Source organism: Sapajus apella, unplaced genomic scaffold (genome assembly GCF_009761245.1).
Source record: "Sapajus apella isolate SASKATOON/1434 unplaced genomic scaffold, GSC_monkey_1.0 scaffold16, whole genome shotgun sequence".
NCBI classification, from domain to species: Eukaryota; Metazoa; Chordata; class Mammalia; order Primates; family Cebidae; genus Sapajus; species Sapajus apella.
In genome coordinates this window covers 21,273,315-21,300,723 of record NW_022436956.1, presented here as the reverse complement: position 1 = coordinate 21,300,723, position 27,409 = coordinate 21,273,315, and the positions used below count along the sequence as shown (strand labels likewise).

Genomic DNA, 27,409 nt, shown 5'->3' with positions numbered 1-27,409 from the left:
CAACCCCAAAGTCAACAGACATGGAAACGGGTTTATAACATCGGGAAAAATCCACACAGAGACAATGGATTACTGAGCAAGGCTAGTTTTACTTCCTACAGGAAGGGTGCAACTCACTGGCTGTCTTGCCACGGGAGCACCCCTGAACAAGGAGACAGGGACATTTAAAACTTTCATAACCTGACGCAATCGTCCTACTGCTGTGTCCAGTTTCCATTGGCTGGAACAAGACCTCACATTCTTTGTCTGACCCAGTTGGCTAAAAACTTGGAAGTTTTCTAAAGAAGTAAAGACAGAGGAGAACAAAGCAAAAGAGGAAGTAATTTGAGGAATGCTTAGAGAAGCGATAACATTTCCAAATAAGGAAGGGGAATAAGCTATGACGTAAGACTTCACTGGGCTTGTCCAGGCATATCATGGCAAATATCTAGGTTAAAATGTAACAGCTAGCTGGTTGGGGGTGAGGGGTGGGGGATGGAGGGTAGAGGGGGGGTGTAAATAAATAAAGTGTAAGAGCAAAGAACACGGGATGCACTTATTTATTATGACTAACAGCTACTTTAAGATTATGAGCAAAAGCTTTAAAGCAAATTAACCTTTGAAGAAACTATTATTCATTAGTAATGAACTAAGAGACGAAAGCTTTGAAAAGGAACCTTTTATTTATTCTTATTTACTACAGACAAATACACACAATGTGGTATATTCAGACCATGGAATATTACACACCAGTGAAAATGAATTACAGTTATAACCCTCAACATGGATGAGTTTCAAAAAGAACAATGTTGACAAAAAAAAAGTTGCAGTATGTACCAAGAGAAACATGAGAATACACACAGCAGCATCATTCGGAATAGCTCAAAACTAACAGCTCAAATGTCCATTAACACCACCTCACCTTCCTCTCACAAGACTCCAGAAGGGTCTCCTTGGTCTCTCCTCCCAGAAGCCTCCTTGGCTTCCAGAGTCCCATTCTCCTGGCTTTCCCCAGACACTCTTCACCTCCTGAGACTTCTGAACACTGAGCAACCAGTGTTTAAGCTGTGGAACCTTTTCTTTCTCCTATACCAACTCCCTTTGAGAGCTCCTCAGTCTCACAGCTTTACAGAGCATTTATAGGTTATGATTCTAAGTCCACCTACCTCCAGCCTGGACTCCTCTGAACTGTGCACCTGGGTCACCACTGTCTTTCTGACACCTTTGCCGTGAATGTCGAACAGGCATTTCAAACTTAATATCCCCAAAACTGCTCTCTTCATCTGTTGGACCAAATCTGTTCCACCTACAGTGATTCCCGTCTTGGTTAAGTCCAACTCTATCCTTTCAGCAGCTTACGAAAAAAAATTTTGAGTCACCTTTAACTCCTCTCTCTCCTCAGTAAGTAAATCCTACTGCCTTTAACCTTAAAAATACTATATGCCAGGCTGGGTGCAGTGGCTCATGCCTGTAATTCCAGCATTTTGGGAGGCCAAAGAAGGCAGATCACGAGAATCAGGAGATCGAGACTATCCTGGCTACTACAGTGAAACCCCGTCTCTACTAAAAATACAAAAAATTAGCCAGGCGTGGTGGTGTGCGCCTGTAGTCCCAGCTATTTTAGAGGCTGAGGCAGGAGAATCGCTTGAACCCAGGAGGCGGAGGTTGCAGTGAGCTGAGATTGTGCCACTGCACTCCAGCCTTGGCGACAGAGCAAGACTCCAACTCAAAAACAAAAACAAACTATGTGCCAGAATGCAGCACTGCTTACTCTCCACCACAGCAGCCTGGCCTGGGTTCCCTGATCTGACCCATACTCATCACTACCCTGTCCCTAACATTCTGTTCTCAACACCACCGTCAGAATGATGATAAATGAAAATTGGTTTATATTATTCCTTTGCTCCAACTCTTCAAAGGCTACCCACCTAACTCACAGCAAAAGCCAGGACTTAGGAAGGTTCTGAATGATCCACCTCCTTCTATTTCCACGCACCATCCCTTTCGGCCCTCTCACTCACTGAGCCTTAGCACTGGCCTCCTTGCAGTTCCCTGAGCAAGCTAAGGTGCACTCCTATCTCAGGTCCTGAAATGATTTACTCCCTCACCTCCCCTGGGCGTTCTTTTTTTTTTTTTTGAGTCAGAGTTTCGCTCTTGTTGCCCAGGCTGGAGTGCAATGGCGCGATCTCGGCTCACCGCAACCTCCGCCTCCTGGGTTCAGGCAATTCTCCTGCCTCAGCCTCCTCAGTAGCTGGGATTACAGGCACGCGCCACCATGCCCAGGTAATTTTTTGTATTTTTAGTAGAGACGGGGTTTCACCATGTTGACCAGGATGGTCTCGATCTCTTGACCTCGTGATCCACTGCCTCAGCCTCCCAAAGTGCTGGGATTACAGGCGTGAGCCACCGCACCCGGCCCCTGGGCGTTCTTAAAAGTCCATCCCATTAGAAATCCAGTCCCCAGCACTCCTTTTTCATTTCTTTCATTCTGTCCTTTTCCTCCATGGTATTTATCACATTCTAATATATTACATAATTTATTTACTTGTTGATCTTCTCCCACTAAAAAATAAGCTACATGTGGCCGGGCGCGGTGGCTCAAGCCTGTAATCCCAGCACTTTGGGAGGCCGAGGCAGGTGGATCACGAGGTCAAGAGATCGAGACCATCCTGGTCAACATGGTGAAACCCCGTCTCTACTAAAAATACAAAACATTAGCTGGGCATGGTGACACGTGCCTGTAATCCCAGCTACTCAGGAGGCTGAGGCAGGAGAATTGCCTGAACCCAGGAGGCGGAGGTTGCGGTGAGCCGAGATCGCGCCACTGCACTCCTGCCTGGGTAACAAGAGCAAAACTCCGTCTCGGGGGGGAAAAATAAATAAATAAATAAAATAAGCTACATGTGGGCAGGGATTCAAGAGTGCTTGGCACACAGTTGGTCCTCACTAAATAAATGCCAAACAATGAGTAAATGAACGAATGAAATTTTTTAAGTCTTTAGAATTGTGTCTGCCATACAGCAATGGCTCAGTAATAAGCTATTATTACTATTATTTTCAAGGGGCTGATGTGATTAACAGGGAACTCACATACACTTGGTTTCTTATTCTCTGCTAGTTCAGTAAAGGGCCAAGACAGGATATACGGAACCTACTTGCTAATACTTCCTTGTTGGCAGCACTCCCCTCTACTTCAGATGGTTCTGTAGCAACAGTGTCTTGACTGGGCTCCTTAACTCTCTCATCAGTGAGAAGGCTGACTGCCTGAGTAATGTCACCATTACTGGCCTAAGGGAGAAAGAGAAAAGAAAATTTCAAAAGTAATCATCATAGAATTTAAAACTAGTTTTGAGTATTAACTCTGTACTACCCTGGTGACACACTGAGTACTTTTAGGCAGAATTCTAGGTAGAATTATGAGACTATGGTGGACAGTAGGTCTAATGTGCTCAAAGCATCTAATCTATCAAACACCTCATTACAGGAGGGAGCTTCCATGCTCTGACTTCCCACAACACCCAAACAAAAACGAAATCTCAATGGAGAGTTGTTCTCATTGCTTTGGATACTACTACTCATGATTTCTCTGAACAGTTTAAGGCACAATGTATCAAAAAGGGGGTTGGCAATTAACATAGACATTCTAAATGAAGTCAGCCCTACAATAAAAACACCAAGCAGGCCGGGCACTCATGCCTGTAATCCCAGCACATTGGAAGGCCAAGGCGGGCAGACTGCTTGAGTTCAGGAATTGGGAACCAGCCTGAGCAACTTGGCAAAACCCCGTCCCTACTAAAAATACAAAAACTAGCCAGGTGTGAGTCCCAGCTGCTAGTGAGGCTGAGGTGGGAGGACTGCTTGAGCCCAGGAGGCAGAGGCTACAGTGAGCTGAGATCACGCCACTGCACTGCAGGCTGAGCAACCGAGTGAGACCCTGTCTCCTATCTCAAACACACACACACACACACACACAAAAAAAAAACCAACAACAAAAAGGCAAGCAGTTACCTATTTGTAGTGGTGATCATACTTGTTTTTATCTTTTTACAAGGACACAGTTCTTACATATATACCAGGATAGGGAATAACAGAAACCCATGTACACAACACTTGGCTTCAATAATTAACTAGTCACCTAGTCATAACCTCATTTTTTCTAAACCTCCTATACTCTGTCAGATATTTTGAAGCAAATCCTAAGCATCTTACCATATCATTGGTCAACATTTCAGAATGTATCTTTTAAAAATATAACCCAAGGCCAGGTGCAGTGGCTTGCACCTACAATCCCAGCACTTTGGGAGGCCAGGACGGGTGGATCACTTCAGGTCAGGTGTTCAAGACTAGCCTGGCCAATGTGGTGAAACCCATCCCTACTAAAAATATGAAAATTAGCCGGGTGTGGTGATGCAAGCCTGTAATCCCAGCTACTGGAGAGGCTGACTGAGGTGGAAGAATCACTTGAATGCCGTAGGCAGAGGCTGCAGTGCGCCAAGATTGTGCCACTGCACTCCAGCCTGGACAACAGAGCGAGACTCCATCTCAAAAAATTAAAAATAAAAAAAAGTATATATATACACACACTCTTAAGTGAATATATATATATAAAATACAAAGTATACATATAAGACAAAGTGTATATATATATATATATATATATACACACACACACACACACACACACTCTTAAGTCAGAAACATTCTGAAATGCCAAATCTATATCTATCCATATCTATATATATGCTATGATGCTATTATCACACCTTAAGAGTAACAACAGTTTTTTTAATATCAGATAAGCAGTTCGAACTTCCCTGACTCAAAATATTATTTAGTTTGCTGATTGGGATCAGGAACCATAAAGCCTATACAGTGCAACTGGTTGACATTTCTCAAATCTCTTTTACCCTGCAGGGTAGCCCCAACTGCAAATCTCCTCCAGTCCCTTAAAATTTACACGTTGAAGATATTGGGTCAGTAATTTAACCTGTAGAGCTTCTGTCCCTATATGTGCTTTAATTTTGGCATAGAAATAGCTTAAACTGCTGTAACTATAATATAAACAGCTGCTTTTAAACCTCCTAACTAACAAAGATCTGGAAACCAACCTTCAGAGCTTCATGGAGAAAGGAAGGGTCCTGAATGCCTGTGATTTCTCTCAGTTGATTTAACAGCATTTGGCAGCTCTATATTTGCAAAATAAACAAAAAAACCACAAACATGTCAGTCAAAAAGTAAACCTGGGTACATTTAAAGAGTGAGTAAAAGAAAGCATCTTGGATAAACATGCCTGAGGCCTTGCCTTTTTTTTTTTTATTTTTTGTTTTTTTTGTTTCTGAGACACAGTCTTGCTCTGTCACCCAGCCTAGAGTGCAGTGGTGCTATCTCAGCTCACTGCAAGCTCCACCTCGCGGGTTCACGCAATTCTCCTGCCTCAGCCTCCTGAGTAGCTGGGATTACAGGCAGGTGCCACCACGCCCACCTAATTTTTGTAGAGATGGGATTTCACCTTGTTGTTCAGGCCGATTTTGATCTCCTGACCACGAGATTCACCTGCCTCAGCCCCCCAAAGCACTGGGAATACAGGCGTGACCCACTGCACCTCGCCCTGCATTTTTTTTTTACTCTTAAGAACGAACAAGCTCCAAGTAACAAGGTATTGACTATCAGACACATTCTAAAATGCCAAATCTATTTCTCTTTGAAAAGTTCAAAAAGTTCAATAATTTATAAATACCTTTCGTACTTATGAAAGAAATAAGAGATGACAGTAAAACTACAAATATATAAAACATTTAAATGTAATAGTCTAGCCTTAATGAACACTTAAAGTGCCCTAGGTTTTTCTTTCAGTAGGCAATGCATTAAGTGGGTCATATAAGGAGACCAGGGAATTTGTATGGACATGAAGATGTGCTATTTTAAGCTTTCCTGCACATGCCATTAGTGTGTATCATTTTTCACTGACAGTAAGTTTCCAATCATGTAATTAACCAATGATAACATCAACATATTTAAAATTTGGGTTTATTTAAAAAGAAGTACAGCTAAGGCTAGAATTTTCTCAATTATTAAATAATTCCAAAGGGTATAAAGTATGAAATGTTTTCTCTTCATTAATCTAAATAATGAAAAAACCTAAATTGTTAACTTCCAGCTAATACAAAATCAGTTTAGAACCCCTTCAGCCTTAACATCTTCACCCTATCATTTTATACTGCTTTGCACAAAGACAAAATACAAAACACCGATTTGCAAGTACAGCTCAATCTAAACAACTGGTTGGCCCAACTTGAGACACAATGATCTTTATAGATGAATGTTGAAAACAAAGTAGTTTGAAATTAATTCAGCAACAAGAAATCTAATTTATACCATTCCTAAGATTATGCTTAAATTAAGTTAGTAATATGTCTCAGAGAGATAGTCTACATTTTCTCCCAGCTGTAAGAGAAACAGTATCTTATGTTCTTCAACAGCTGAGAGCCCAATGCAACACTAAAGTATCACACAACTAGAAATAACTAACTGAAACATCTCTCTAAAGTCCTCGAAGAAGCAACAACAGTCATTCTGCTGTAGTCATAGGCTATAGTCATAGGCTAGAAATGGAACCCTACCCTGCTGAGACCAGCAGACTTTCAGGTTATGAGTCTTGTCAAATCCAGTCACTGCCTGTGCACTGGGAGAGTTGATTATCAAACTAAAAGGTATCCAGATTCAGCCTTGGCAAAAACTAAAATCGCAAGCATGTAATTTTTAGAAAAATTAAATATTAATTTTTTCCAAACTAATTCTAATTCCTATTTTACTGTACCACAGTGGTATGAATCTATGTATCTCATATAAATCACACATAATTTTCTAAAAGATCAACATCAATATGCCCAAAAAAAGGGTGGAATAATTGAGAGGGGGAATGAGTAGCATATTAATACCAAACTAGCGTCAAGAAGGTAACAATGGGATAACCACATCTTCATTGGTAATTACTCTGTGTAACGATTAGTATTTATGATTCACAGAAAATAATCCCAATAAAAAGTAATAGCTAACATACACTGCTTACTTTTAGCCAGGTGCTACTATAAACACTTAGCATGTAGCTGGGCACAGTGGCTCACGCCTGTAATCTCAGCACTTTGGGAGGCTGAGGTGAGTGGATCACCTGAGGTCAGGAGTTCGAGACCAGCCTGACCAACATGGAGAAACCCCGTCTCCACTAAAAATTCTAAATTAGCCGGGTATGGTGGCACATGCCTGTAATCCCAGCTACTCAAGAGGCTTAAGCAGGAGAATCACTTGAACCCAGGAGGCGGAGGTTGCTGTGAGCCAAGATCGTGCCACTGCACTCCAGCCTGGGCAACAAGAGCAAAACTCTGTCTCAAAAAAAAAAAAAAAAAAAACACTTAGCATGTATTAACTAATTTAACTCATTCAACCCTCGTGACAGACCTGTGACATAGGTATCATGCCCATCCTACAGAGCTGAGGCACAGAAAAGTTAAGTAATTTTACACAAAGCTACTGCTAACAAAGGATGCACTATACCACGCTGTATCTCAGAAAACAAAACAAAAAAAAAAGGCAAGAATATCTAATGCAAAAAAATGCAAATAGTTTATTCTTGTATTTTTACATTGTTTTTAATTAATTTATTTATTTCTCACTCTGTCGCCCAGGCTGGAGTGCAGTGACATGATGTCAGCTCACTGCAACCTCTGCCTCCCAGGTTCAAGTGATCCTCTTGCCTTAGCCTCCCAAATAGCTGGGACTATATGCACCTGCCACTATGCCCGGCTAATTTTTGCATTTTTAGTAAAGACAGGGTTTCACCATGCTGGCCATGCTGATCTCAAACGCCTGACCTCAAGTGATCCACCTGCCTCAGCCTCCCAAAGCACTAGGATTATATGTGTGAGCCACCACGCCCAGCCTATTCTTATATTTTGATCTTGATCTTTGCACCTTAACAAATTTCTTTATTTAAAAATTTTGCCTGTCTTTATACAATCACAAGTTTGATAACTTAGTAGTGCAATGTGTTCTAAACCAGCTATCATATCATCAGAAGCAGAGAGGTAAATATTAAATTTGACTAAATCTAAGGTGGCATCAGTTACAAAGAAAGGAAAACTGCTGCCACTTAAACTATGACACAATGTCTTAATGGCAGTCCTAGGAGATATATAAATCAGTCACACTAGCTTCTTAAAGCTCTGAACTTTTTCATTTATGTTGAGGAATACGGCAATTTCCCCTGCTTCCAGGTGCACTGTCTGGCATATTATGGTCAATTCTTTCACATGTTTCTCAGTAACAAAACTTAACACAGCTTAATACATCTATGGGTATCTTTCCTTCTGGGTTGCATAAAGCGCTTGAGTATAGTTTTGCAAAAAAAATCTGAAACTGCAAACATTCCTCCTCCAAAGGAAAATATTTGGCTTCATATAAAATCAAGTTTATACCCTGCCATTCTGCTTCCATGCCTTTCTTCATACACAGCTGTTTTGGTTGTTTTGTTTTGTTTTGTTTTCATTTCAATGTTGAATCACGGTGTAAATTTTTAAGTGACATGTGAAATGGCAAGTAAACCATGTGGTACTAACCGTACATATAATTTGACTGTCAACTGTTGTTATGACAATAGTAACAGCTATGACCAAGTCCATATAAGTGCAGACAATGACAACATCACATCTGCTACCGGGATGACAGTAAACATTAAGAACATCTTGATCTCAGAGATCTTAGAATGCCAAATAATATGTATCGATAAAATATGTATTCAAATACTAATTTACTATTTATACTTGGCCTAGGATTAAAGTCGGTTACACTGTAATATTCACACTCTTCGTTCTCCATTTTGTAATAGGTAGCAGTGAACATTAATATATATCTGGGATAGGCCAGATGTGGTAGCTCACGCCTGTAATCCCAGCACTTTGGGAGGCCAAGGCTAGTGGATCCCCAAAGGCCAGGAGTTCAACACCAGCTTGGCCAACATGGTGAAACCCCATCTCCACTAAAAATACAAACAATTAGCCGGGTGTGGTGGCGCATTCCTGTAATCCCAGCTACTAGGGAGACTGAAGTTGCAGTGAGCCAAGATCGAGCCACTGCCTTCCAGCCTGGGTGACAGAGCAAGACTCCATCTCAAAAAATATATATTTAATGTATATAAATAAAATATATAAATATATATTTTATATATTTTAATTATATGTAAATATATATTTTATGTATTTAATTATATAAATTAAACATTTATATATATTTATACATTATATATATATCTCTCTCTCTGAGATAACACAATTAGGAAATGAAAATAAACTCTTTGGTTTCCTTTTTTTTTTTGAGACAGGGTCTCGCTCTGTGGCCCAAACTGAAGTGCAGTGGCATGGTATGATCTTAGCTCACTGCAACCTTGGCATCTCGGGCTCATGTGATTCTCCCACCTCAGCCTCCTGAGTAGCTGAAACTACAGGAACCCGCCATCATGCCAGGCTAGCTTTCCTATTTTTAATAGAGATGGGGTTTCTCCATTTTAGCCAGGCTGGTCTCGAACTTATGGCCTCAAGTGATCCACTTGCCTCAGCCTCCCAAAGTGCTGGGGTTACAGGCATAAGCCACTGCACCTGGCCTAGTGTCCTTTTTTTAAAGGCTACTGGGTAGAGAGGACAACTATGTAAAATTATTTTGTATAGCTTCAAGAACAATGTTCTACATGGTAATTCAAATCCAAATTCCTCATCTTGCCGTTCAATGACCATTACCTGATTTCCCCCTTAGCCTGTTCCACCTTTTCTCCTCTCGGTTCCTTAACGCACAAACTCATTCTCTCACGCATAGAGTGTTGCTCCTAGAATCACTAGTAATACGACCTACATTATTAAACTATAGCATGCCAACTACATTCAAGGGTTATATTTGTCTTACCTCCTCCATATGAAATCCTTCTAAGAACTCTGGCCCATATTGTTCTCTCCTCTTTCACACCTCCCATGTTCAGGAAATGAATGAATAGGCCTGTGACTGAATATGGCTCACTGTCTTCACTTGGCATTCCTCATCATGTGGTTCTCTAATTGTTTTATTTTTTATTTTTTGAGATGAGTCTTGCTCTGTCACCCAGGCTAGAGCGCAGTGGCGTGATCTTAGCTCACTGCAATCTCCACCTCCTGAGTTGAAGCAATTCTCCTGCCTCAGCCACCCGACTAGCTGGAATTATAAGCGCCCAGCACCATGCCCAGCTAATTTTTGTATTTTTAGGAGATGAGGTTTCACCATGTTGGCCAGGCTGGTCTCAAACTCCTAACCTAAAGTGATCCACTTGCCTTGGCCTCCCAAAGTGCTGGGATTACAGGCATGAGCCACTGTGCCAGGCCACCGTGCCAGGCCTGTTCTCTAATTGTTTTAAATATGAAATTCTTGCCTCCTTTAAAGCAAGAATCATGCAATACACTGCCTAATTTGAATCATCCATAGGACAATGCTGATAATAATGACAACTAACATTTACTGAACAACTACTTTGGTTTTTTTCTATTTGGAGATGGGGGTCTCAATATGTTGCCCAGACTGGCCTAACTGCTGGACTCAAAGGACCCTCCCATTGCAGCCTTCCAAGTTGCTGGGACTATAGGCACACATCAGCATACCACGTCAACATTTGTCAGGAAAACAGGTGCCTTATATGCATGTAATCCTAATACAAAAGTAGGCATTGCACACATTAGGAAATTAAGGTTTACAAAACCTATTTATCATCAATGACTTGAATTGAAAGCTAAATCAAAGATAGCTATAAAACACATAGCTATTAAGAGTCTAAGTGCTTGCTTGAGCAGCACATTAACTAAAATTGGAACAATATAGAGATTAGCATGGACCTGTGCAAGAATGACATGCAAATTAATGAGGTGTTCCATAATTTTAAAATAAAAATAAAATGTAAAGAATATGAACAAATTTCACATGCATTATTTATATACATATACAAATGCTATGACATGACCCAGTCATGTAAAGATTTAGCTAAAGTTCTCAACTGTACCCACGCTCCAAATCCTCATAAGTACTATAATATATAAATACTAATTTTACAGTAACACTAACTAAACCTTTCACGATCCTACCATATTACTAACTCATTTCTCCTGAACTTCACAGAAAGGAGATTTAAATGTTAACTTCACTCGGACTACACTGCTGTAAGTAAAGTACACACCCAACAGGAGACAAGACAAAGCCTGTACTCCTCTCACAATGAAGTCAAATAACTTGCAAGAGCCAACAGGTTTGCATTTCCTGAGCTAAATTCACATTGTTTTTACAAAACAAAAAGTACTCCCTTTTCTTGCCGAGAGGCAGTAAAGAGAGGCAGTAAAGAAAGACAGGCAAACATAAACCTCTATCAGGAAGGAACTCAAAAGCTTTCTGACCTCACTGCTACTCAGCGGTTTTGGTGCAATCCAGCCCACTTCTCAGGAAGGAGATTTTCTTAGAACAAAAAATAGTAACTCACACCACAATCTACAATTAACAAGATTATTCAGTTAGTAAAAACATTAAGCTATCAAGTTTTTGTAACAAACAATAACTGGCTTGATCCTACATTAACTAAGTTAAAACTCTGATCAAATAAGGCAAAATATCTAATTACCAACCTTTAAAACTCCTAATTTAGCATTGTGATGAGAAGCTTTATGGGTTATTCCATTCCTTCAAACAGGGATGCTATTTTCATCATTCTGATGCACGTTTCCTGATCTGAATTGTCTAGTCTTAAAGACATTTCTAAATTTAAAACTAATAATAAATGTTCACTTATTTGAAAGAACTGGCAAGGTGTGCCTAATAAAATTCCTTCAAAACTAAAGATGAGGTTCCCAATCATAAAATAAAACTTAAGTACCCAAGAAAAGCAAAAAAACAAACAAACAAACAAAAAAAAAAAAAAAAAAAAAAAAAGAAAAGAAAAACTGAAGAGTCAAAGAAAATGTATAGCATCAATGCCAAAAACTCTGGACAGCAGAAATGGCTGCTAACCTTTCAACATCCGTAAAACAAGGAGTGTTCCTCAAAAGCCCTGGGATTTTTTTCAGTTTTTCTTCCAGCAACAAGGCCATACTGATGCGATTTATTCATGGAGTAGAAACCTAAAGTAACCATAATAATATGACTGGCTAAAAAAGACAAATAGCAGCTTTCTGTGGACACAGCTAAATTATATGAAATGGATCACTTGGTAATTTTTGTGAATGATGCACATGTCAGTACATGATGAAAATGCCTGTTTGAATTCATCAACTGGCTTAAAGTCTTTAAAAACCATTAAAAGAGTTTAAAATTTAGCCACTGTTATATCATGTAGAGGGGTTTAAACTGGGACTTAAAAACAAGAAAGAAAGGAACTAACCATTATTTACTTTTTAAATTTTTTTCACCTCTTTCTTCACATGTACTGAGTAAAAAATTCCAATAGTACAAAAGGGTATAAAATGAAAAGGAAATTGTCTTCTTCCACCCTAGTTCTATTTCCCAAGGACTACTACCATTAGTAGTTTGTTATCTTTCCAAGAATTGTCTATGCACACGAATATACTGTTTCATGATATATAATGTCCTATACCTTGTTTTTTCCTTATTTTAGAATACATTAAGACAACATTTTTTCATTTCTTTGAATACATGTCCCAACTCAATATGAGAAATGAGGCTGAAAAGTATATTGAACACACCTCCAAAAATAAAGGAAAATACAATTTTAACAATATATTGGTAGGCTTAATTGAGAAACTAGGATAATATCAGAGAAAGATATGAGAAATCAAATTTACATGCTTATAGTTTTAGAAACATAGCAATGGTAAAATTTTAAATTATTACTAGGTGGGTCTTGGTATGTACTTTCTATTTTTAATAAATAACAGATCTGAGAGGTGATGTGGGATTGGATTACGAAAGGTTCTAAATGACAGGAAGAGTTTAGGTTTGATCTGATGAACAATGGATAAACACTGCAGGTTCCTCAGCAGGGAAGATATGTGAAGGGGGAAAAAGGCATTTAAGTGGATTAATCTAGCCCACGTGAACAACTGGTTCAATGTGGGATGACACTAGGAAAAGAAAGCTTGAGTTATGGGGCTGAGTAAACCAATTGTGATGAGACAGGCAGGATGGTGCTAGGCAAAACATCAAAGTAGGACATACTCTGAACATCTCAAAGAATGAAGAGTGAAAGCTTTGTCAAACAAGAGAATATCATTGCCAATAACATAAAAGGAAACCAAACAATGCGATATACCACACTAACAGAATGAAGGAGGAAAAAAAACAATGTTCATATTGATTGACGCAGAAAAACATGACAAAATCCAACACACATTCATAATAAAAACAATCAGAAAACTAGGAGTAAAGGGAATTTCCTCAACACGATAAAGGGCCTTTATTAAAAAAAAACAAGAGGGAACATCACATTCAATGGTGAAAGCCTGGAACCTTTACCGCTAAAATCAGGAACAAGACAAAGATGCCTACTTTCACCACTGCTGTTCAACACTGTACTGGAATATAAGCCAGAGCAATAAGGCAAGAATAAAAAATAATTACATCTAAATTACAAAGGATAAAAAGTAAAACTGTATTCACAAATGACATGATCCTATATATACAAAATCCCAAAGAATCTGCAAAAAAGTTACCAGAGCTGGTAAACAAATTCAGCAGCTTCAAGGTAAAGATAAACAGGCAAAATTCAGTTGTGTTTCTATACAACAGCAGTAACAATTCAAAAAGGAAATTAAGACAATTACATTTATAATAGCATCGTAAACAATAAAATACTTAGGAATAAATTTAACTAAAGAGGAAAAAAACCTGGGCTGGGCACAGTGACTCACAACTGTAATCCCAGCACTCTGGGCAGCTGAGGCGGGAAGATCACAAGGTCAGAAGTTCGAGACCAGCCTAGCCAACATGGTGAAACCCCATCTCTACAAAAAATACAAAAATTAGCCAAGCATGGTGGCAGGTGCCTGTAATTCCAGCTAATGGGGAGGCTAAGACAGGAGAATTGCTTGAACCAGGGAGGGGGAGGTTGTAGTGAGATTGTACCACTGCACTCTAGCCTGGGCAACAGAGCAAGTCTCCATTTCAAAAAAAAAAAAAAAAGTCTGTACACTGAAAACTATAAAACATTGCTGAGGCTGAGCATGCTGGCTCATACCTGTAATCCTAGTACTTTGGGAGGCTGAGGCAGGGGGGATCACTTGAGCTGAAGCGTCAGACCAGCCTGGGCAACATGGTGAAACACGGTCTCTACAAAAAATACAAAAATTAGTCAGGCGTGGTGGCCTGTGCCTGTAGTCCCAGCTTCTCAGAAGGCCGAAGTGGGAAGATGGCTTGAGCCCAGAAGATGGAGGGTACAGTGAGCAAAGATTACGCCATTGCACTCCAGCCTGGTGACAGAGCAAGACCCTGTCTCAAAAAAAAAAAAAAAAAAAAAAATTGTTGGACCTGGTGGCTCACTCCTCTAATTCCAGCTCTTTAGGAAGCTGAGGTGGGTAGATCACCCACGGTCAGGAGTTTGAGACCAGCCTGGCCAACATGGTAAAACCCCATTTCTACTAAAAATGCAAAAAATTAGCCAGGCATGATGACACACACCTGTAGTCTGAGCTACTCGGGAGACTGAGGCAGGAGAATCGCTTGAACCCAGCAGATGGAGATTGCAATGAGCTGAGATCGCATCACTGCACTAAAGACTGGGCAACAGAGTGAGACTCCGTCTCAAGAAAAAAAAAATTTCAAAAAAAATTGGTGAAAGAAGTTAAGGACCTAAATAAATTAAGAACATCCAGGTTCATGAACTGTACTAGTCAGAGTTCCCCAGAGAAATAGAAGTGAAAGTAGATAAACATAGGAGATGAGATTTATTATAAGGAATTGGCTCACATGACTGCAGAGACTGAGAAATCTCAAGATCTACAGTTAGCAAGCTGGAGAGCCAGGAGACCAGCAGTGTAATTTTAGTGTAAGGCTGAGGCCCAAAGAACCAGGAGAGTTGAGTGTGTAAGTTCCAGTCTGAGTCTGAAGTCCTGCGAACCAAGAGAGCTGATGGTCGTCTAAGTTCCAGTGCCAGGACAGAGAAGATCAATATCCCAGGTCAAGCGGTCAGGCAAGCAAAGTTTTTTTTTGTTTGTTTGTTTTTTGAGACAGGGTCTCACTCTGTTGCCCAGGCTGGAGTGCAGTGGTGTGATCTTGGCTCACTGCAACCTTCACCTCTTGGGTTCAAGCGACTATCCTGTCTCAGCCTCCCAAGTACCTGGGATTACAGGCACCCCCCACCACGCCTTGCTAATTTTTGTGTTTTCAGTAGAGACGGGGTTTCACCACGATGGTCAGGCTGGTTTCCTGACCTCAGGTGATCTGTTTGCCTCGGCCTCCTAAAGTGCTAGGATTACAGAGGTGAGCCACTGTGTCGAGCCCCATAAAGTTTCCTCTTCTTCAGCTTCTTTGTTCCATTCAAGTCTTCAATTGATTGAATGAGGCCCACTACCCACACATCAGGAAATTCAAACTGCTCTACACAGTCTGATTCAATGTTAATCTCATCCAGAATCACCCTCACAGACACACCTAGAACAATGTTTGACCAAATGTCTGCATACCTTATAGCCTAATCAATTGACATATTTTAACCATCACAAAGACAGTATTTTTTTTTTTTTGAGATGGGGTCTCTCTTTGTTGCCCAGGATGGAGTGCACTGCAACCTCCACCCCCTGAGCTCAAGCAATCCTCCCACCTCAGCCTCCCAAGTATCTGGGAACACAGATGTGTGCCACCACACTCGACTAAGATTTTTTTTGTATTTTTGGTAAGGGTAGGGTTTTACCATGTTGCCGAGGCTTGTCTTGAACTCCTGAGCTCAAGTCTCGGCCTCTTTCCAAAGTAGGATTACAGGCGTGAGCCACGCCACTGTGTCTGACCACAAAGACTTAATGCTATTAAGGTGGCTATACTACTCAAAGCAATCTGAAAGTTCAATGTAACCCCAATGAAAATTCCAATGGTTATGTGTGTGTATGTGTGTGGCGGCGGAGGGAGTTCTAGTGAAAATCAGAAAACCTGCTAGACAAATTCTAAAAGAGCTCTAAGGCTTAGCCTTTCTTGTAGAAATAAAAAAGCTGATCCTCAAATTCATAAAGAATTCCAAAGGACCTTGAAGAGCTAAAACAATATTGAAAAGAAGAATGAAGTTAGAGGACTCACACTTCTTATATCAAAACTTACTATTAATCCAAAGCTATGGATTAGTCATTAAAATATTTGCCATTAAAATGAACAACTAATACATGCTACAACTTGAACAAATCTGAAAAACATTCCAATAAATGACAGATACCACACATGGCAGGTCACATCACAACAGTGTAGTGCTGGCATAAGGACAGATATATAGACCAATAGAATAGAATTAAGAGTACAGAAATAAACTCCTATCTATGGTCAACTGATTTTCAACAAGAGTGTGAAGACCATTTGATGGGGGAAAAATCATATCTTCAACAAATGGTATTGGTACAACTGGATATCCACAAGCAGAAGAATCTCACATTGGACCCTTGCCTCACACAATACACAAAAATTACTGAAAATGGATCGACAACTTAAATAAAAGAACTAAAACTATAAAACTCTCAAAAGAGAGCACAGAGATAATTTCCATGACCTTAGGTTTGTCAATGGATTCTTAGATATGACACCAAAAACAGAAGCAACAAAAGAAAAAAATAATAAATTGGACTTCATTGAAGTCCCATTTGATGAAGTGGCACCTGTAGTCCCAGCTACCTGGGAGGCTGAAGTAGGCTCATGCACTTTTCTTTGCCAAAGGGCATTATCAAGAAAGGGAAAAAACAACCAGTATACAAATTGAAGAAATACATACGTGCATCAAGAAATGCATCAAGAAATATGCAGTGCTGGCCAGGCACAGTGGCTCATGCCTATAATTCTAGCACTTTGGGAGGCCAAGGTGGGTGGATCACCTGAGGTCAGGAGTTCGAGACCAGACTGACCAATATGGTGAAACCCTGTCTCCACTAAAAATACAAATATTAGCCGGGGGTGGTGGTACACACCCGTAATCTCAGCTTCTTGGGAGGCTGAGGCAGGAGAATCACTTGAACCCAGGAGGCAGAGGTTGCAGTGAGCTGAGATTGAGCCACTGCACTCCAGCCTAGGTGACAGAGCCAGACTCCGTCTCAAAAAAAAGGAAATACACAGTGTATAGACTATCAAGAAAGTAAAAAGACAATGGGGAAAAATACTTTTATATCGTTTATCTGGTAAGGGTCTAGCATCTAGATTATATAAAAAAAACTCTTTGAACTCTCTTTAAGTCAACAACCAAAAAACAGACAACCCAATTCAGAAATGGACAAAGAACTTAAAAATACATTTCTCCAAGGAAGATATACAAATAGTCACTAAGTTTATGAAGACACTTAACATTAGCCATAAGATTAACGTGGTTAAATCAAAAACACCATGAGATGCCACTTCACAACCATTAGGATGACTATTATCAAACAAAAACAAAAATAACAAGTGTTTGATGAGTAAACAGAAAAACCAGAACACTTGTGCATTCCTGGTGGGAAAACGTAAGTTCCACAGTAACTCTAGAAAGCAGTTTGGCAGTTCCCTAAGAGGTTAAACAGAATTACCATATGAGTCAACAATTCCTTCTAGGAATTTTGGGAATTCGTCCCAAAAGAACGGAAAAGAGGTACTCAAATACAAGTATATGAATATTCATAGCAGAACTATTCATAATAACCAAAAGTTGTAAATATCTAAATGTCCATCAATGGCAAAATGGACATGATCTATATATACAGTGGAATATCAGTCATTAAAATGAATACATGCTACAACTTGAACAAATCTCAAAAACATTCCAAAAAATGACAGATGCCACACAAATTCTATGATCTATTTAGATGAAATCTCTCTAACAGGGAAATCTAGAGACAGAAAGCAGATTGGTATTGCGAGGGGTTGAGGGCGGGAGGAATAGGGAGTGACTGCTTAATGGTTATGAAGTTTTCTTTCAGAGTAATGAAAATGTTTTAGAACTAGACAGAATTCGTAATTGCATAATATTGTGAATATACTAAATCTCACTGTATTTGTACACTTGAAAATTTTTTTTTTTTGAGAAGAAGTCTTGCTCTTTTCACCCAGGCTAGAGTGCAATGGCGCAATCTCAGCTCACTGCAACCTCTGCCTCCTGGGTTCAAGCGATTCTCCTGCTTCAGCTTCCCAAGTAGCTGAAATAACAGGCACCTGCCACCTCACCCAGCTAATTTTTGTATTTTTAGTAGAGACACCATGTTGGCCAGGCTGGTCTTGAACTCCTGATCTCAGCCTCTCAAAGTGCTGGGATTACAGGTGTAAGCCACCATGCCTAGCCTTTTTTTTTTTTTTTTTTTTGAGACAGAGTTTCACTCTTGTCGCCCAGGCTGGAGTAGAGTGGCGCGATTTGGGCTAATTTTTAGTATATGTGCTAACAAAGCAAGAACAACCTGGCTAATTTTTGTATTTTTTTTTTAAACAGAGTTTCACTCTTGTTCTCCAGGCTGGAGCACAATGGTGACATCTCCACTCATAGCAACCTCCGCCTCCTGGGTTCAAGCAATTCACCTGCCTAAGCCTCCCGAGTAGCTGGGATTACAGGTCTGTGCCACCACGTCCGGTTAATTTTGTATTTTTAGTAGAGACAGGGTTTCTCCATGTTGGTCAGGCTGGTCTTGAGCTCCCAACCTCAGGTGATCCACCCGCCTCGACCTCCCAAAGTGCTGGGATTACAGGCGTGAGCCACCCCGCCCGGCTAATTTTTGAAGAAATACATACGTACGTAGATCAAGAAATACATCAAGAAATATACAGCGCTGGCCGGGCACAGTGTGCTCATGTAGTAGAGACAGGGTTTCACCATGTTGGCCAGGCTGGTCGTGAACTCCTGACCTCAGGTGATCCACTAGCCTTGGCCTCCCAAAGCGCTGGGATTACAGGCATGAGCCACCATGCCCAGCCCCACTTTAAAATAATTTTATGTTATATAAATTTTGCCTCAATTGAAAAAGAAAATTATTTGGGGGCAGTAGCACACACCTGTACTTCCAGCTTTGCAGCAGGTTGAGGCAGAAGGATCACTTGCACCCAGGACTTTGAGACAATAGTACACCATGATCATGCCTGTGAATAGCCACTGCACTCCAGCCTGAGCAACACAGCAAGACCCCAACTCTACGAAAACACAAATGAATAGAGAAACCTGTATACACATCCCCACACTGGAAGAAAGGAAGAAAAAAGAAAGGAAGGGAGGGTGGGGACACCAGAAAGTACTAACTTGGGGAAGAAGACTGAAAACAAAAAATGTTGTTTGGGCTTGTTAGGTTTAAACTGCCTACCAGCCAACATGTTGCATGCATTTGGTACCTACTGAGACAGATCTTTGGTTTGGGTTTGTGTATCTGATATTTTGATCCCTGTTTTATATAGAAAGCCTAAATGCTGGAAATAGTGCCATGCAGCCCAGACTCCAGCACACATCAGCCTCCTGGCAAATCTCACTCTTCCTCAGCATCAGCTTCCAGAATGGTAAATGAAGTACACCAAAAGCTTTGACAGCCCTGTATGACTATCAAATGAAGAAATGCAAACAGAAATTGTTAGCAAAAGGAAGAAACACAACAGAAATGTAAAATACTGGGACTTGTCTGTCCAACTAAACTCCTCTAGAGTTTACAGTAAAAAAAATACTGATATCCTGGGCCAGGTGCAGTGGCTCATGCCTATAATCCCCGCACTTTGGGAGGTCGAGGCAGATAGATCCCAAGGTCAGGAGTTAGAGACCAGTCTGGCCAATATGGTGAAACGCCCATCTCTACTAAAATACAAAAAATTAGCTGGGTGTGGTGGTGTGCACCTGTAGTCCCAGCTACTCAGAAATCTGAGGCAGGGGAATCACCTGAACCCAGGAGACGGAGGTTGCAGTGAGCCAAGATCACACCACGGCGCTTCAGTCTGGTGACACAGCAAGACTCTGTCTCAAGAACAACAAAAAAATACTGATATCCTGTGTTATAGTTTTGGTTTTATCACTTACTAGCTGTGTCACTGCAAATTCTATTTCCTGGTCATACCAAATTTTATTTCATAGACTGCCTATGAGGGTTCAATGAAAATATAAATTAAAGTGCTACATAGTCTAGTGCTAAGTCAGAAACTTTCGTTTTTAGAAAGGCTTGTACTAAAGTCAGAGAAATGTTACGCTTCAAGTCAGAATGGCTAGAAGTCACAGCTCTGCTACTTATAATTTAAACATGGGTAAGCTATATTTCTCATCTCTAAGACAGAAGCACACAGACTTCAGTTTAAAATCTCATACAAATAAAGAAAAAAAAATAGCCAGGTACTGTGGCTCACACCTGTAATCCCAATACTTTGGGAGGCTCAGGCAGGAGGATCACTGGAGTGCAAAAGTTTAAAACCAGCCTAGGCAACATAAAAAGACCTCATCTCTACAAAAAATAAAAATATCAGCTAGGCGTGGTGGTACATGCCTGTGGTCCCAGCTACTCAGGAGGCTGAGGTAGGAGAACTGCTTGCGCCCAGGAGGTTGAGGCTGCAGTGAACCATGAACGAGCCACTGCACTACTCCAGCCTAGGTGACACAGTAAAACCTTGTCTCATTAAAAAAAAAAAAAAAAAAAGAAAGAAAGAATGAAAAGAAAAGAAAAAGAAATGAATAAAGTACATCTCATATGAGGCCCTTAGACATTACTAACATCTGAGGTTGGGCATGGTGGCTCATGCCTGTAGTCCCAGCACTTTTGGAGCCTGAGGCAGGAGGACTTGGTTCAGAAGTTCATCCAGCCTGGGCAACATGGAGAGACCCCATTGCTACAAAAACTTTTAAAATTAACCAGAGGCCAGGTGCGGTGGCTCATGCCTGTAATCCCAGCACTTTGGAGGCCAAGGCAGGTGGATTACCTAAGATCAGGAGTTCGAGACTGGCCTAGGCAACATGGTGAAATCCCATCTCTATTAAAAATACAAAAATTAATTGGGCATGGTGGCATGTGCCTGTAATCCCAGCTACTTGGGAGGAGAAGGCAGAAGAATCGCTTGAACCTGGAAGGTGAAAGTTACAGTGAGCCGACATAGTGCCACTGCACTCCACCCTGGGTGACAAAGCGAGATCAGTCTCAAAAACAAAATAAATAAAAGTAGCCAGGCATGGTGGTGCATACCTGTGGTCCCAGCTACTCAAGAATCTGAGGATTGTCTGGGTCTGGTCAGTCAAGGCTGCAGTGAGCCTTGCTGGCGTCACCACACTCTAGCCTAGGTGACAGAGTTAAACTCTATCTCAAAAACCAAACAACAAGAAGAAGTCTCAGTCTCCTTATCAGTAATAAGATAATAGTTCACACCCTGCTGAGTTTTTGTCAATAAAAATGTACAGAAAAGTGCTTAGGGTGGTACCTAGCATATGGCAGACACTAGTAATACAAGTGTACATTCCCATGCCTAGTATAACAACCCTGGGAAAAATAAGTATGCAGCAAATGTTTATAGCCAAGGAAGTTTATATTCAAGCAGAACTGTTCAAAAAGCATTGGGAAACACAGTGTAGAAGTCATTTGCAACCAGGATTAGAAATGCAGACTTGGGGCCAGGCATGGTGGCTCAAGCATGTGATCCTAGGACTTTGGAGGCCAAGGTGGGCGGATCACCTGAGGTCAGGAGTTCAAGACCAGCCTGGTCAATCTGGTAAAACTGTATTTTTGCATTTTTAGTAGACCAAAAATACAAAAATTAGCCTGGCGTGGTGGTGCGTGCCTGTAATCCCAGCTACACGGGAGGCAGGAGAATCACTTGAAACCTGGGGACAGATGAGGGAAACACAGAGGCTGCAGTAAGCCAAGATCACACCACCACACTCCAGCCTGGGTAACAGAGCAAGACACTTTCTCAAAAAAAAAAAGTAGACTTGGGAGTTGGAGGGAGGCAGGGAAAAAAAAAAAAGAAAAAAAAAGTAGACTTGGAAACAGTCAAGAAAATAATAATAAAAGCTGGGAGACCTACTGGTTAGTCCCTGAAAAAACATAAAGGTAGGCGAACAAGAAAATGCATGATCCAAAAATCCGAGGGAGTACAGGTTAGAAAGTAAGTCAGCTATACCAGTGCAGGGATCTAACAGGACACTGAGCTGAAAGAAGAGGCTGGAGTTCTGCCATAGACTGTGTGATCAGTAAATCAACTCCCTAAACTCATTACTACATTTGCAAGATGAAGATACTAATGTATCAGCTAAACATCTTTTCCAGGGCTAATACTCATAAAAAGTTTTAAAATAACATAGCCCATTCAGAACTAAGGGCCTACTATGGTACTCCTGTCTGTGACGAGACTATGGCAAGGGATTTAAAAATATATACTGGAATTTTTTAGGAAAAAGCAGAAAAGTTAATGAATGAATAACAACAGACTCAAACCCCAAAATTAGTATCAGCAAAAAAGTGATAATGAGAGGCCGGGTGTGGTGGTTCATACCACCACATACTGTAATCCCAGCACTTTGGGAGGCTGAGGTGGATAGATCAGGTCAGGAGCTCAAGACCAACCTGACCAAGATGGTGAAACCCTGTCTCTACTAAAAATACAAAAATTAGCCAGGTGTGGTGGCAGATGCCTGTAATCCCAGCTACTCAGGAGGCTGAGGCAAGAGAATTGCTTCAAACCGGGTGGCAGAGGTTGCAGTGGGCTGAGATCTTGCCACTGCACTCCAGCCTGGGTGACAGAGCGAGACTCTGCCTAAAAAAACAAAAACAAAAACAAAAAAAAAAAAAGTGGTTATGAGGGATCATAAAAGCCTAAAACAATAAAAGCATGAGGAGTAGGTATGGTGGCTTATGTCTATAATTCCAACACTTTGGGAGGCCAAGGAAGGAGGATCACTTGAGCCCAGGAATTCGAGACCAGCCTGGGCAACATAGTAAGATCTCATCTTTACAAAAAATTTTTAAAAACATCTAAGCATGGTGGTGCATGCCTGTGGTCCCAGCTACTCAGGAAGCTGAGGATGGAGGATCACTTGAGCCTAGGAGGTTGAGGCCACAATGAGCTATAATCACATTGCTGCACTCCAGCCTTGGTGACAGAGGGAGACCCTGCCTTGACAAGGTAGGCTGCTGAACAGATTCTGATTACATAAAACCACTCATTGCCCTTCAACCTAACCTGCTGCTAGCTAGTTAGTCCCTTTGCAGGCCTCTGAGCCATCAGCTATTTGCTGGAACCCAGGCTGGTCTACACAGCCATCTCATTATTGGGCTTCTGTGGAAGCTGTTGTTGCCACCTTAAGTTGTGTAGCAGAACCTGGGAACCAGCCTCCCTCAATCTCCTGTCAGCTAAGAGTTAGTCTCTTGCTCAGGTCTACAGTTTCCAAGTTTTCGATATTGAGTTTGAATACATTGTTTTTGGGAAATGTTTTAGAAATGAAACAGGTGGGGTTAGAAACTTTGTTCCAAAAGCAAACAAAATAAAAGGAGGAAGGTAGAGATAACAGCTGGATGGCACAGCAGAGGATTTTGTTTTTACTTGGTTTCAAGATAGAGGTCAAGTGCACAGCAAAATGGAAAATGCAAATCCTATCCACATGCTTTTCAAAATTTAATATGCAAATGAATCACCTAAGAATCTTGTCAAAAGGCAGAATCTGATTCAATAGGTCTAGTCTAGAGTGGGGGAACAGGCAATGGTATGCTGATTGGCAGTGCATGCTAGTTTCCCTGGTATAAATATTCCCACCTTGGCACAGTTATCAACATGAGGTCATTGAACACAGAGCTGGAAAGAGATGTACAAAATCAGCTGGAGAGGCAGAAAAAGCATGCTCAACCCTCTGCATTTCTAAACCCTAGGGGATGTGAATGCCGCTGGTCCATGGACCATAATGTGAGTAGCAAAGGAGAAAACAGTGAAGGTGTCTGGGGGTTAGACTAGGAAAAAGGAGAAAGAATATAATATAAAAAGAATGAAAGACATCATCTGGATCAGAGTTTGTCAAGCTCAGCACTACTTTATACAATTTACACATAACTGTTTTGGGGGGCTTACTCCTGTACTCTGCAGGATGTTCCTGGCTTCTGCACACTATATGGCAGTAGCATCCTCCCTCCGGAGTCACAATCAAAAAGTCTCCAGACATTGCCAAATCCTTCCTGGACTACAAAATCTCTCCCTAGTAAAAACCATTAATCTAGTTTTATCTCTAAGAAATGAAAATGGGGAAAGGAAGGGAAACTTTTCCACCAAAATAAGAGAAAAGAGATGAGTTGGAGTAGGGAGAGGAAGACAAAACATGAGACAGGGTAGAAAGAAGAAAAAAAAAGAAAAAACAATGAGACAGGGAGCTCTTTTTAGACATCAGCGAGCTCAGTCAAGCAGAAAAGAAGATTATCTATTTAGAAAGACAGTAGGGAGGACTGGAAGTTAAAACGTTAGGAGAGTTCTAAAGAAGGCATTAAAAGAGTAATGGAAAGGCTGTGATCCAGGGCAATGGGCCTATCAACTATGAAATAGGAGCAGGGACACCTTGGGCTCTTGTATCTGCCCAGATACAATTCTGACTGTACCATTTCCTTGCTGGGTAACCTTGGACAAATTATTTAACAAGTATAAGCCTTCTCACAGAAACTTCATGGCATTGTACAAGTACTCAGAGAATGCTATGTTAAGTTCTGAGCACAGTGTGGCACACAGCACATACTCAATTAGCAGTAGCTGTTACTATTATCCGCATCATTTTCCTTGATAAGTACTTGCTTCATTTTACTATTGGTTTAATTTATTTGATGAAACAGAACACAAGGAGAGATCTTGCCTAGTAAGATGCTATTTGCCAGTAAGTCTTAAATATACAAATACTGTTTGTATTTGGGGGCAGGGAGGCATATGAGAATTGTGGATAACTGACTTACTGATGTTTTAAAAATCACAGTTAATGAGACAAAGTAAAAGGAAATGAAAGCTCAATAAATTGAGAGAAAGCAAAAAGGGCATTAAAATTTCACTGAAACTGGCAGGTTTTTATAGGGCTTCAGCTGACATAAAGAATGTGTGATGTGAACCCTCAGTAGAGCTGCCAAGAATGACAGGTTTATAAGAACCAAATTGAATTCAAGTTGTTTATCCTGTAATAATAGTAAACTTTGTTGCTATCAAAGTCAAGAATTGATTAAAATACAGGAACCTGTCAGTACGTAATATCTTTAAGATACTCAAATACCAGTTTGCAGTCTGGGAGATTTAGCAATATCATTAAGTGTCTACTCTCAGAGTCGAGTCCACACTGAGAGCATATTTCAAGAGTACTACATATTTCTCTCACTAAAATTCTTGGGAGGCCAAAAAGAGTTTTTTCTGTTCTGTGTACAACTGACCAATAAGGGAAAGGAAACAGTCTAGGCTTTAAATAGCTTCTGAGTGTCAGGGGAGGATAGCTCTTCTCAAGGAGAACAATGAAATATTCTTTAAAGGAAAGGTAGAATACCTCAGAGTTCAAAATAAAAGAATCCATTCTAACATGAAACTCACCAAGACGAGGAAGAAGTTACTAAAATCTTTCCTGTAAGGTGCTTTTCCTGTAAGGTCCTTTAACCTATCCTGATAACTTTTAAGCATTTTATTAGCAAAAATAAAAAGGGCAAACATTATCAAGCATTCCAAGCTTATCAGCTTTCCGTATAGGGCAAATCACTGGGAAGAACAGAAAATGTCATCACTCTGCAGGTGGCCAGGAATCAGAGTACTCCAGCCAGCCACAGCCAGTGGAGTTCCAAGCCTTCCCAAAATAGCTATGACTTACATACAAATGCTCATCAAGCAGCTCACCCACAAACTCTCAAACGGAGAATGCTGAAATAGGGTCACTACTCAAACTGCAGCAGTGGTAAATGAAGATGCCACTGATTAATAGGCACATGGTCTTAACTGACTGAGCCATGACAAATTTAAATCTGACTTCTCTCTCTTAAAATAGTCTCTTCTCTAAATCACTATGATAGTTTCCAAACTAAACTTTTCCCATGTTTTTAAGTCACTGTCCTAAAAACAAATAGAATTGATCTCTGAAGCCAGAGAAAAATCCTGACACATTTCAACTGGCACTTGTGAACATCTAACAATAATATTTCCATTAGAAATCACTGCATGAGGCCGGGCGTGGTGGCTCAAGCCTGTAATCCCAGCACTTTGGGAGGCCGAGGGGGTGGATCACGAGGTCAAGAGATCGAGACCATCCTGGTCAACATGGTGAAACCCCGCCTCTACTAAAAATACAAAAAATTAGCTGGGCATGGTGGTGCGCGCCTGTAATCCCAGCTACTGAGGAGGCTGAGGCAGGAGAATTGCCTGAACCCAGGAGGCGGAGGTTGCGGTGAGCCGAGATCGCGCCATTGCACTCCAGCCTGGGTAACATGAGTGAAACTCCGTCTCAAAAAAAAAAAAAAAAAGAAATCACTGCATGAAAAACCATGCACATACTTTCGTTTTGGAGCCCAGAACCTGCAAGTATCTTTTTCTACATGCATTATAAAAAGTGGGTCCAGACAGGTGCGGAGACTCATGCTTGTAATCTCAGCACTTTTGGAAGCCAAGGCGGGTGGATTACCTGAGGTCAGGAGTTTGAGGCCACCCTGACCAACATGGAGAAACCCTGTTCCTACTAAAAATACAAAATCAGCCCGCCGTGGTGGCACATACCGTATCCCCATCTACTCCAGAGGCTGAGGCAGGAGAATCACTTGAACCCGGGAGCAAAGGTAGCGATAAACCAAGATTGCGCCATTGCACTCCAGCCTGGACAAGAGCAAAACTCCATCTCAAAAACTAAACTAAAATAAAATAACGCCGGGCATGGCGGCTCACGCCTGTAATCCCAGCACTTTGGGGGGCTGAGGGGGACAGATCACGTCAGGTCAGGAGTTCGAGACCAGCCTGGCCAACATGGTGAAACCCCGTCTCTACTGAAAACACAAAAATCAGCGCTGGGCGCCTACTCATTTGAGGTGGGAGGATCGTTGGAACCAGGAGTTCTGGGCTACAGTGTGCTATGCTGATCGGGTGTCCGCACTAAGTTCGGCATCAATATGGTGACCTTCCGGGAGCAGGGACCACCAGGTTGCCTAAGGAGGGGTGAACCTGCCCAGGTCGGAAACGGAGCATGTCAAAACTCCTGTGCTGATCAGTAGTGGGATAGCACCTGTGAAAAGCCACTGCACTCCAGCCTGGGCAACAGAGGGAAACTCTGCCTCAAAAAAAAAAAAAAAAA

At 41.0% G+C, this 27,409-nt stretch overlaps 1 protein-coding gene and 2 non-coding genes across 19 annotated transcripts in view; 1 reads left to right on the top strand and 2 right to left on the bottom strand.

The window, feature by feature from the left end:
* Window positions 1-27,409, bottom strand: part of USP28 (ubiquitin specific peptidase 28) — an 80,636-nt gene that overhangs the window by 49,880 nt on the left and 3,347 nt on the right. For 9 of the 17 annotated variants that reach the window (XM_032285500.1, XM_032285485.1, XM_032285488.1 and 6 more), the window contains exons 2-3: window positions 5,088-5,165; window positions 3,135-3,267 (exon numbers count right to left, since the gene is read on the bottom strand). The exons of 7 other annotated variants lie outside the window; for them this stretch is intronic. Coding sequence is in view for 9 of the 10 variants with exons in the window: in XM_032285485.1 (XP_032141376.1) it covers window positions 3,135-3,267; window positions 5,088-5,165 (211 nt within the window). In the remaining variant the exon portion in view is untranslated. Of the gene's footprint in view, window positions 1-3,134; window positions 3,268-5,087; window positions 5,166-14,221; window positions 14,249-27,409 lie in introns of those variants that run through there. One more of the 17 variants, XM_032285487.1, reaches the window with a different exon arrangement.
* On the top strand, window positions 10,823-10,925 carry LOC116556502. The gene has a single exon (XR_004271045.1). It is a non-coding gene; the product is annotated as a U6 spliceosomal RNA (small nuclear RNA).
* Window positions 16,098-16,159, bottom strand: LOC116556444. Its single transcript, XR_004270994.1, has one exon. It is a non-coding gene; the product is annotated as a U7 small nuclear RNA (small nuclear RNA).